Raw genomic sequence first — 12,716 nt, 5'->3', positions numbered from 1 at the left:
CTACCCATTATGTACAAAGATGAGTTCCATATGAGGTGATAGACCAAAGATCAACTCTAACACTCATGATTATTATTTTAAGTTGGTTTATTGAAATAATTGTCATTAGGATCTATTTTCATGATGTTGAAGGTTTCTAGAACAATGGACTATGATGCTTTAAGTAAAAAGAAAATACAAAGTCCCAGTACAAACTTCAGATTTAATACTATAATGGAAGTCACTTTGAAATACAACAAACAACAATGCTCAATCTGGACTACTTCATAATATAGTTAAGAGTATAAACAATGGGTACCAGAAAATGTTAAATATGGGTCAATATGGTGAGATATATTGGTATCCATCAACTGGTATAAAACATATTTTTGGGAGAAAATCAACATGTTTAAGATCTACACATAACCTAAGATACTTATCAGCAATAAAGAGAACAATGCCTACGAAGATTAACAGTTCTAGGGGGAACATTTTAATGACAATGACAGGAAAAGACAAAGCAAGATTATCAAAACTGCTCAAGTAGGAACTTGTATGTACCTCCGTAGGGAGGTTTCTAGATGCAGTTAAGTGTATGAGTACCCAATTTCTTCCTAGTCGTCCTAATGCCAATATTTAAATTCCAATGATTAGGGAATGAGGAGTCTAGGATATTTTACCACGTCATTGAGCTAGTCACTTTTCACTTGCAGCTCTTATCTTTTCTAAGTCCATAATTTCTTATTTTCTTCAAGAAAGTAAAGGAATATTTACTCCAATTTTAAAATCTTTAATATAGACATTAACCTTTAGCTTTTTGGTTTTCATCTTCTAGAAAGAAAGGCAACTGATACCTCCACATATGAGATGTCTCTTTCCAAAAAACGGAGCTCTCCGAACCTTTTAATTTGCGGCGAAAAGTCCGAACCTTTTAATTTGCGGTGAAAAGGTGAAGGAAACCCGCAGAGTGCCGAATCTAAGGAGAGGTGGTGAGTTAAAACATTAATACAAAACAATTAAAATGCAAAACTCAATAGAACGGTAAGAGCTAAAAACATAAAAATCAACAGTAGGGGAGAATGAGATTACCTTTGAGAAATAAGTAGGAAGGATCTCCTAAAACAGCATAAAAGGCATTCGTCCGATCGAAGATAAATAATGGAATATAGAAGATAAAAATGAAAAAAAAAATCAATGTTAGGACGACGATGAAAAAAAAAACCAGAAGATTAAGAATAAAACAACTTACCTCTTTCCATCACTTCTATTGGCGAGGAAGAAATTTGGTGGAAGAAATCGAAGAGGAAAAAATCGGAGACCGAGACTAAGATTGAGAGTAAGGAATCGAAGAGGGAGAATGAGGAAAATAAAGAAAAAATCCTCCCATTTTCGCTGAATCACCACCTGACAAGTGACGAACGCCGATCTGTGTTCCCTAATTCCCATCAAGAGAACGAAAGCAGAGGAAACAAAGTCGAAATCAATCAACCTCCCGCTCACTAGTCGCTCTGCTCAGAGCTCTCGATTCCCTGAATCCCGGGCCGCTTGTTAAGTTAACAAGCCGACTTGTGAGCTTTCGAACCGAACCATGGTTTGGTCGAACTTGGCTCGTTAACTTAATCGAACTTCACCCGGATCTCAAACTCGGTTCGAAATCCAGATAAATTGAATCGAACCGAGCCAAGCTCGAGCCACTCGCGAACCGGCTCGATTCGATGCCACCCCTACCTATACTTATTTACCCTATAGTGGATCTCATAATACATTGGCAGCCCACACAAGTAGCTCGTATAATATAGTTATTATAAGGGGCCTCTCAAGCCAAAGTTAAAGTTAGTTAATTGAGTTTAAAATATGGGTATGCAAGCACCTTTTATGAAATTATAAAGGTATATAGACTTTAATTTAAGGGTAATTTTTCAATACGACCCTCTTAGATGTTGTATTTTTTTAATATAGCTATTTAAGTTGAGTATTTTAAATGTGACCAAATTCTAAATATGCCCCTCTAAAATTTAACGTAATGAGACAAGTAATAATTATTTGTTGCATTCTAAGATTATTAATAGTTTATTATTCATATTATTAAAATAATTTGATATTTAAAAATTTTGGGCTGGGAAGGAGGAGTGCTTCTCTCTCCTTCTCACCCTCTCCCTCTCCCTTTGTCTCTTTGTTAGGCAAAAAGCATTATGCAAGGAGAGACCCTCCTCCCCTAAGTACAAAATCATATTTGAAAATACCTCATTTAGAAACAAGTATTAAAAAATAACAAAAGAACTGTTTGCTTTCAGCTTAAAGGCTACATGGAAAGAGAGGAATTAGAGACTTAGGGGAAGTCCCCATGGTTAAAGAATATATCAATGTTAGTGGGAGCAACTACTGTTACAAGTTTATTATTTGATAAAGATCTTGCAATTGAAACAGGTGGAGATCCTGACCAGCTAAAATATTATCACTCTCAAGCTTGAAGGGCATATTTCCTAGTTCCTGAAACTTTTCACTATGACAAGTGCTACCATGATAGTAATACAAAATTTTAACTCTCACGGTACCTGCTCTTATTCCCTTGAATCAAGTGTTCTCATGTGTAGGTTCGCCTAATACATTTACATCCGTTACATGGTATAAGATAATACCAACAAATAATGTTCCACATAGTAAAAATAAATTTACAATAACCATATCTAATAGTACAAAACAGGGGCTGCAAGGACTTCATCATTCGGACAGATTATTCGATTCTATCTGGGATAAAGCTGCTTTTCAAGATCTCCCAATGGCCAAGGGATTTTGTAAAACCCACTCCATGTGGCATCAGAAGTGAAATTTTCATCCAACAATTGAGATGACAGGATGAAGGCATTATTATAACACCAACTCCTACTGTGATGCTTTTTTTTGTATTATAGTCGGCACACCATAGCAAACTGGAGATGCACCAATCAAGACTGGTAATCTGCAAGCATCCCTTGCCTCCCCCATAAAAGAAGCAAGTGTAACTCTTTTGCTATGTTCCCTGCACTTACAATAGTCACAAGAATCTTGAGATTTTCCCCTTTCTGCTATGGCTTTACTCCTAGTCCTTGGAGCCTTACCACTTACTTTAGCACCTAAGGTCAACTGACCTAGTTCTTTCGTTAACGCATTACATTGTGAGCAACCTGATATAGCTTTAGATGCTTCTTTCAACCAAGAATCAACCACAACCTTCCCAAATCGGTCAATATCTTTATCTGTTACATCCCATAGATTGCAGATGATAGCTGGAGAACCAGCTAACAAATAGGAGACTGGTGCTCCTTGTGGACCATAGCAACCACCGATAGAGAGGCTCCCACTGCTACATCCCATCAGCAAAGTAGCTGCACAATTTTCCAGCTTTTGGATCTCACGGCTAGAAATGTATTGAACCCCTGCATCATTAGTATTATTGCTGCTTCATCCATATCGTGAAAAAAGACATTATGTGTATTGTCAGTATCAAGTGCACTAAACAGAATCAGACTTACCACTGCCATGCCCAAAGTATAAGAATAGATCGTGACTTTGTAATGCTCTGGCTAGTTCTTCAGTCGTTGGAACAATTCCAGCTCTCCCCTGCACAGGAATCTCATACATTTGATCTTGCCACCATCTAAAAAATTCAAAGAACCATATAGAGCCAGTAACAGAGAAAGACCAACACATCCAAATCATCCAGATGAACAAGAATTTTCAAAAAATCATATTTAGGTCAGTTGTTTGTGTTTACAATATGGGCTTAGATGCTATAATTTCTAATACAGCAACCTATATGCCATATTCCTGAATACAACCAAATTTGACAAATGAATTATGGAATCCATTAAAATTAGGGTTAAGAAAGAAAATATAATAAAATCTAATTGTAATATCTACTAAAAGTTAAAAACGGGGAGGGCTCATTCTCCTCTCCTGAGTAACAGGGTCCCCACCTTTTAAGAGGGAGCCTTCCATACTCTTCTTCCCTCCTTTTACCAAGAGGTAGCACTTCAGTCACCATAGCTAGAGAACATTGTAATTACTTATTGTTTTGGCAGAAAGACGAAAGGGAGCCCCTCCCATTCTTTTTGCACGAGGGCTGCAGATTTCCCTCCTTGCCATGACGAAATGAGGGCAGCCCTCCCTGTTTCTTGTCAAAGAGAGGAGAGGAAGAGGACACAATCCCTTTCCCCCAGTTGCAAAAGCACATTCTTAACTTTATTTTTCATATTTTATTTTTAAAATGAAAAAATGAAAAAAGCAGCGGAGAGTCTAGAAGTCGAGGGGTTCCCTTGCTGAAACACTAAAGAGCACAAAGAGAAAAGAGGTAGGAATCCAAGACGACTACTGAAATTCTTATTTCTTTTCACTAATTGATGCCCATTATATCACCAAATTCATATTTAAAGAGAAAAAAATCTTCAAAGAGATCAAAGTAACCTTATTCGCTATAACTTAGGAAGGGTAAAAATATCGTAAACTCTTAAATACAAAAAATCAATGAAAAACAAATACTCTAAGCAATAAGGGCCGGGGCCTCATTTCTTCTTCTTCTTCTCGAGCTGGGATCTATCAAATATATTTAAGTAATCCCCAGCCAGACGAAGGACCAACAAAGTCACCTTTTCATATTGGCGGTTAGGTCACTTCGGGCAAGAAGTCTAATGCAATATTCCTTGGACAGAACAAAAACTAGAAAAAAAATAGTTGACAAATTCTAATCCATTGTCACAATACAGAATTTTGATGGAAGCAACAAAAATTCTTTATTTCATAGTAAAATTTCATAAATACATTAAACACTTCAGATTTCTCCTTGAGGAGATACACGACTGTAATCATCAATAAAGGACAAAAAATACTTGAACCTAAATATACTAGTTACCCTGTATCGGTCCTATACATCAGAATGAGCTAATTTAAAGACATGACTACTTATACGACGATTGGACAAAAACAATGCCCTATGGTGCTTCCCAAGCTGACAAGCAACAAATGACAACTCTGAAGAAAACGAAGAAAAAAGTAAACGAATCTTAGCTTGAAATGGATGTCGTAAATCGAAGATGCCACTGGTATGGAGAAATCTTTGCATGAAGTCCAGCAATCATATGTGACCCTTCAAGATAGTACAAGCTATCACGTTCTTGTCCCCCACTAATCGTCCTCAAGTCCTAAAAGACAAACAGTGGGTGAAAACTGTTGGAAGATGGGCTCAAGCCCACACGACCAAGGAGAAGGCCCACAAGCCTACACAATGGTGGCATAATGGTAAATAAAGAGTCATCTCATAAAGATGACACTGATGTAATTAGTTTATGATTTATGTCTCTTATTCACTCTTACTTGAAGGGTATTCTTGTAATATTAGTACTTTTGATATCTATAAATAAAACTTAAGGGAGAGGGTCTGGACAAGTCCATAACCCTAATCTTCCTCCTTTTTTCTCCAAATTTGTCACTGTTCCTATTCTCCTCCTAAAACCTTCTCTCCAAAACGCTTCTTCTTCTTTGCACCCCTTAATCTTCTTCTGCTGTGATTATACATCATGGAATCCTAAGTTTCAAAAAAAACGTTATAGTACAATTCATTGATTTTGTCAATCGACTTAGAGATAATTAATTGATGGAAAACTTAGGAACATATCGGACAAATAACAAAGATAAACAAGATGTGGCTGAACCACACCCTCCCTCTAAACATTAGACCTGGAACCATCTGCCAACACAACTGATTTATGAAGAGAAGATGCAATTAAGGATATAACTGAGATGACATAGCTGACATGTGTGCTGAAACACCTGAGTCAATTATCCAACTAGGAGAGGAAGACACATAAGGCAAGCATACCTGAAGTTGCAAGGGTGGCACTGGTAGTGGAAGTAGGCTTAGAAACCGAACTACCAGAAGAAGCAAACAATTGTCCTTAACTTATGAACTTACTGTTGAATTTGATTTTGAATAGACACAGTAGGCTCACCATTACCACCCTGTCACACTAGAATTAACCCATGCAAGCTTCCCAAATTTATCCCAATACCTGCCAGACTGATGGTTTGTTCTGCCATAATGTATGCATTTTCTATCTCCTCGACCTCTACCACAATCACCTCCGTCTCTACTATGACAACATCCACCACCTCCAACTCCACGACCCCTAGTAATTTCTGATTTGTTTTGTTTGGAGAGAGAATCCATAGTCGATGCATCAACCAATTTAGAACTTCTATCACTAAAACTAATTGCACCTTCAACTCTTAAAACTCTGGAGAAGGCCTTTTCTAAAGTAGGCACATCATCATCTTACCAATAACCATGGTCGGATGGCATTATATTCTAGTCCTAAACCGTGTAAGAACCGAGACACCTGCATCTGATTTTCTTTCTTTCTGGGAGCCTTTGCATCAATGGTAAGAAGATGATAGATGTTGATTTCCTAAAGACAGCCAACATCTCATCAAAATAATCAGTGACACTCTTACTCCCATGCATCATAGTATAATATTAAGAATACAAATCATAAATCCATGATAGATAACTTTGATGAGAATGAAGAGACTTTAGAGTTTCCAAGTTCCTTTGTCAGTTTTACAAGTCAGGATTTGTGCACCAATCTTGGGCTCCACACTATTGACAATCCAAGATATCACTTCATAATTATCTGATTCCTAGTTTTCCATTCAATGGGATTGGAGGACCATCCCTAATATATATAAAAGCTTTCTTTTAGCCTTAAGATACGTCTAAACTGAATCAGACCAGTAAGCATAATTCGAACTGTTTAATTTTACCGACATAATTTGAATTGAAGTACAATCTTTCTCAATTTTTTTGGAATCTCTAGCAGGAGTAACGTCTTCTTCTCGTGCTGCCACTATACAATCTTTTACCAATTGCAGTCACCAACAGCAAAGGAATGAAAATTATAGGTCGCAAACAATAAAACTTCTCTAGGAGCAGGAAATGATAGAAGATATGAATGCTGATGCTCAAACAACCAATTGATCAGCACTGAAACAAGTAATAGACACTTAACAAAGCCCACTACACACTATTAATATCAATCTCACGAACTTCTACTGAAACACCACCAAAATACAGTCAATAAAAATCCTATAAGAAAACTCACAAAGGGGCAGTCACATGCCCAGAAATCGGGTACAGTACATAAGTAAGTACTTGACAGCACATTAAGCCATGAACCAATAGGTTTTGGTACACAGATGAAGGAAAAGTTGAAACTTTAAAAACAATCAAAACAGAAAGTAAAGAATACTTACCTGTAGAAGTCGCAAGTACCAAGAAGAAAGATAAAAAACTTGAACTCCCCCTGGACCTATTGATCTAATATCATGATAAAAACTAAACAAAAGAAGTTTTGAAGCAGAAAAGGAGAAGATAGAAATGAAAGAAACAAAGGGAGAAGGAGAGAAAAGGTCCAAGGGCCAACACATAGTTAGAAGTTGGAAATCGACCTCTAAACCTATTTAATTAAGCAATTTAAATAAAAATTAAGTGAATTGACCATATTACCCCTCTAGCACTATTTTACATAAAGAGCTAATTAAAACAGCAAATAACCCATACAAAAGACACCCAATAACATTCCATCACTTTACCGAACCTAAGTCACTAGAGGGACTACACATGCACATATAAAAAGACACTAATACCTCTGAACTCCAACACACATGGTTCATAAGCCTCATGAAAGTGCTGCTATGGGCATTGGGAAACCCAAAAGGCATGACCAACCATTCATAAAGACCTTCCTTGGTTTTAAAAGCAATCCCTCATTCATTACCGGGTCTTAATCTGATTTGATGGTATCCACTATGTAAATCAATACCTAGCACCATCAAGCATATCTAACAGTGTCATCTAACCTTGGAATGGGAAACTTGTATCTGATAGTAATCCTGTTAATAACCCTGCTCGCCACACACGTTCTCCAATTACAATCGTTTTTTGGGGTAAGGCAGGGACAACACAAGGGCTCACGCTTGCATGCAATAATCCTTTTTTTAATTACTCTTCCACATGTCTTTGAAGAATATCATGTTCCATGGGACTCATTTTTTAGTTGGGCCAGTTAGGTAAACTAGCACCCAGCATCAAATCTCTAACATGCTGAATGTCTCTCATGGGTGGTAATTCATCTGGTAATTCTTCAAGAAAGACACATGTAAACTCATGGTTCTTCTCCTTTATTAACCAAGGCTTACATCCCTCAAATTTCCTTGGCATCTTCTAAAAATTTTTCTGTGAGAAGGAAACACCCATCCACTTAAAAAGTTTTTGGCTGGTCTTCATTCCTATAAGAGCAAGGACATTTTCTTCCCATCCTTATGAAACATGATAAAATTATCCTTCCCCTTATGGGTAACATCATAATCATATTGACATGGTTTCTCCAAGATTTACTAACTAATATCCATATGAACGACATCAAATGATAATTCATCAAAGTAGACATTTTCAAAGGAAAAAGAAACCTTACATTGCTTGGTAATATTTTATTGGTGTCCATCTTGATTCCAAGAAGTTATATAGGGATTTGAATGAGGCAACATATGTAAGCCAAGCTTGTCTACCACCACCTTTGCTACAATATTTTCTCTGCCACCTCTGTCAGCCACTAGATCACAAACTAATCCTTTTACTATGCATAGGGTTCCAAACATTTTGTGGTATGAATCTAGTTGAGTCTTTTGTTTGTAATTAGGAGTCTTTTACTACTCTAAAGCTTTTTCCTTCATCAGCATAAGCCCATTGTGCATCACCAAGCTCAACATCCACGGCTTCAACATCATCAACCAAATTATCTACAAGCTGGTCATGTTGGTCATCATCTCCTAGGCTAACAACATTCATCCCTTAGCTCGAGGTTGGGTGCAAGTATTACCCCTATGCCTTTTCCAGCCACATCGGTAGCATGCTCTACCTCCAGGGTATGCATAAGGATTTTGTTGCTAATTTTGTTGCTGTACCTGCCACTTAGTTGTCCTTAGGATTGAGAATTCCTCCTTTGACAGGCTTGTGTTATGGGTGGACGTCTAGCCTTGGGCTAAAAGCCTAAGTTTGCTTGTTGATCTTCCTCAATAACTTCTTTGCCCTTGTTTTGATTTGCTTTAAACTTGATAAATCTCCCATATAAGATCTCCCAACTGATTGACCTTTATAAAAAAACTTTCCAAAATGTGTTTCAGTTATTATAGCCAAGCAAATAACTTTATTTAAGTTCCACACTTCTTGCATAGATACTTTCTATTGTAAAATGGGTGCCAACCCTCTAATAAACCTAGAAGCCATTTGTGAATCAGTTTCAGTTAGATCATTACGACATGAGAGCCAAAAGAACTCAATGGCATGTCCTCGAACAATTTGTGTGCCTCTCAACAATTCTGGTATCACCGAAACAATTTTTTATTTTTATTTTTTATAAAGATGTATTTATAAAAACAAGAGAAATTACAAAAGAGGAGGGAGCAGATCCCTTAAAACCAGTGATTGTAGGGTAGCTCCCTGCTTGGCAAGCACATCTGCTGCCGAATTTGCGAATCTCGGAATGTGAGACCAAATACAAGATACAATTGAAGTAATTTCTAAAATCTCCCGAAAGATATCCCAATGTCGCCACGGGGGAGGGGATGGACACTCACACCATCCAATGACCACCTTTGAGTCCCCTTCAATATGAGGAGGACCGCTACATTTGTCTTTGAAAACACGGAGCCCAGAGAGGAGTCCATGAAGCTCTACTGACGTAGAATTGTACTCATAGAGCCTTCCCCATTCTACATGTCATCTAAAGTTGTTCACACCATGCAAATGCTCCTTTCAGCTTTTATAGGCTATTAATTTAGCCTTGCTATGATTCGGTGTGTCTGCATAATCAAAACATCTTTCAACTTGAAGTAGCCCATCCAAGATATCTTCAATATGAAGTTATCCATTGAAAGAAGGAAGATCAATCTTTATTTTGTAGTCATCATTATGATTACAAGGTCATCCCCCAGTAAATCCTTGATTACCCTTTCCAAAATCTTCCTCACTGGATTCATCTAGAACAGGTGGCAGTTGCAGGATTTGTTGGTTCATCGATGCTCCCTCCTAATTGGGTAATCTCTCTCTTGAACTACCCGATCACAAGCCCCATCATTGATAGGAATAGTCCCAGGTTGCTGGATTTGCAAGCGTGTCATTGCTTCAGTCATTTGTTGTATGGATGTTTACAGACCTTGCAGACTTCCCAAAAATTGTTCCTAATGTATGAGTCCTATCTTGTGAACCAACACCTCCCTCATGCTGATCAGCAGCCATTGCAGGAAAATCCTGCTCTTATAACACTTGACGCAGTGGATTGTCAAGAATCGAGGGTTTTTTTGCTAAAACCCTAAAGGACACAAAGAGAAAAGAGGCAAGAGCAACGACAATTGCTGGAATTCTTATTTCTTTTTAACCAATTTATGTGCACTACAATCCTAAATTGATACTTAAGGTAAAACATCTTTAAATATCCCTATTGGCTATAACTAATAAAGGATAAAAATGTCTTAAACCTTTAAATACAAAAATAACAGAAAAATCAATGAAAAATATATACTCCAAGCAATAAAGACTTGGTCCTTGATCAGGCTTAGATCTATGAAGTGTATTCAAGTACTCTTCGGTTAGCTTCTCTACATCAATTAATTACCTACATACCCTTGAAATATGGTGCAATTGCCCTCATGTCCCTAAGTTTCAAATAAATGTTTACTTATGCCTACAATATCACCAAAATTGTTCATATTTGTGAATTCATGTAGCTCACATAAGCAATTTGGGCATAAATGAATCACTATGTGGATCTCATATCATTTTCTTAAACTGATATTATGCTGGTCCCACTTGAATGGGCCTACATTGAAAAACTCATACGCACATAAAATAGATGACACACAATGTTATCAATTCAGGGGTATTTGCGTCTTCCACAAGCCCAAGTTAAAGCTAATTGATAGCATTTAATAGTAAAGGTATGTAGGTATTGATGTAAAACACAGGGGTATGTCAGCAACTAGACCATATTTCAGGGCAATTTAGGCAATAAGCCTTCATTTTTCCATTGAATTAAACAGACAATAAGACTAAAATTTTCCACTAGATTCTCATTACACAATCGCATATAAAAATAAGACCTAGGAACGTACATAAAGCATCTAAGAGGGATGTCTATGACAATTACCATTCAATAATCCATGCCTCTTCACAGGAGCACCAAAGCCCACACAAAACAAAATGCTTAAATGAAATACAAAAACCAAACATAAAGACATAAATGATGAACCAATTTCTTGATCGTTTTCAAGAGTCAGAGTCAATAAAGTTTGTCACAGTCAAGAGTTTGTTGACTAGTAGTATGTTTATTAAGTGGGAAAAGCCTCACATCAATAAGTGTTAAGAAGTTTTGTAGGGTTATAAATTGAGCAATAGGCCTCCTAAGTGGCTAGTAATTTGGGATAGAGCCAAACTCAATCCAACAAAATTAAGTCCAAATACTTGTGTCAACAACTGGTATTTGTGGGCTTCTATGAATAGGCATAACTTAGATGGTCCATTTGTATTCATTCTCTATCAATATTAGAAAGACACGCAACCCAGTGAATTCTAAACAAAACCATCTTTTCTAGAGGATTTGTTGCTTGCAAAGCTAGCTAGTTAACCAACAACCACCACCACCATCTTACCACATCCATAATCAATCCCCTACCAATTGCCACCATTCCCACCCAATCTTTACAGAAAACACACAGTAAGAAAAATTGTAACTATCAACTCTCTATTGCCTTATAACCAGAGTGCTTCTTGTTCCTAATATCATGTTCATTTATTTCTACTTTCCTCTTTTGTGTATGTGTGTATCAGTGTGTATGTGAGAGAGTGAAATGCATACAGAAACTACCTCCCATTTCAGGTTTTTAAACCATTCCTCGAATTCAAGCTGGGTGCTGTTCAGATCACCACTGGGATTCAATACAAAGTATGCATCTCCAGGATCAACTTGAGGAAACATATCAGAAAAACCTCTAACTTTCTCTCTGTGCAGTGCCACACGGATGCTTTGCAAAGAGAGCATTCGATATACCTCTTGCTTTCTCAGCACAGGTAAACTCTCCCAAGGCAGCATCTGTATCAAGAGTAAAACCATCAAAACATACACTTGGTAGGAAATGAACTAAAATGGTTTTTTTTTTTTGTTGTTAATGGCAATCATTGGTTAAAGCTTCAGAGTGCTGCCAATCACCACCTGTATGTCAGCATCCATCACCAAGACCACTGGTCCCCTGTCAACTACATCTTCTGCTACCTTCTCAATTGCTTCCACAATCAGTTGGTGAGGGGATCCACATAAGCCACCAACTCCACAAAAAGAAGAGAACAGTTCGCATCTTTCAGAAGCACCACCTCTACCAAGGTAGCCTTTATACAACACTAATTGTGAGACACACTGTTCTGATTCAGCAACAGATGAGGCCCCACCAACAACTGTTCTGAGAAGATGTTCATGTATTTCAAAGTTGCATTTACGTCTTAGATCAACCCTCAACTTCGCAACAACTTTGTCTAAGTTCCCAGTGTTTGAAGGCTCCCCTAAGAGTAAGCATTTCCAAGGGCCCAACCACAAATCTTCCACATTTCTGCAAGAAAGCAACTATACTTCAAATAAGAATTCTTAAATCCTGTCATC

The 12,716-nt window shown here is 37.4% G+C and overlaps 1 protein-coding gene across 1 annotated transcript in view; it reads right to left on the bottom strand.

The window, feature by feature from the left end:
- Positions 1 to 2,475: 2,475 nt before the first annotated feature.
- Positions 2,476 to 12,716, bottom strand: part of LOC137949359 (separase) — a 29,080-nt gene continuing 18,839 nt past the window's right edge. The window contains exons 20-23 of the mRNA XM_068795433.1: positions 12,276 to 12,666; positions 11,931 to 12,155; positions 3,492 to 3,579; positions 2,476 to 3,395 (exon numbers count right to left, since the gene is read on the bottom strand). Coding sequence (XP_068651534.1) covers positions 2,863 to 3,395; positions 3,492 to 3,579; positions 11,931 to 12,155; positions 12,276 to 12,666 — 1,237 coding nt within the window. The 3' untranslated portion in view covers positions 2,476 to 2,862. The remainder of the gene's footprint in view (positions 3,396 to 3,491; positions 3,580 to 11,930; positions 12,156 to 12,275; positions 12,667 to 12,716) is intronic.

This window comes from Aristolochia californica, unplaced genomic scaffold, assembly GCF_029961685.1.
Source record: "Aristolochia californica isolate CCGP_79_NKW_82.1479 unplaced genomic scaffold, dmAriCali1.0.hap1 SCAF_14, whole genome shotgun sequence".
Taxonomy (NCBI): Eukaryota; Viridiplantae; Streptophyta; class Magnoliopsida; order Piperales; family Aristolochiaceae; genus Aristolochia; species Aristolochia californica.
The sequence above is the reverse complement of the archived record's forward strand: the minus strand, read 5'-3'. Positions and strand labels throughout refer to the sequence as shown.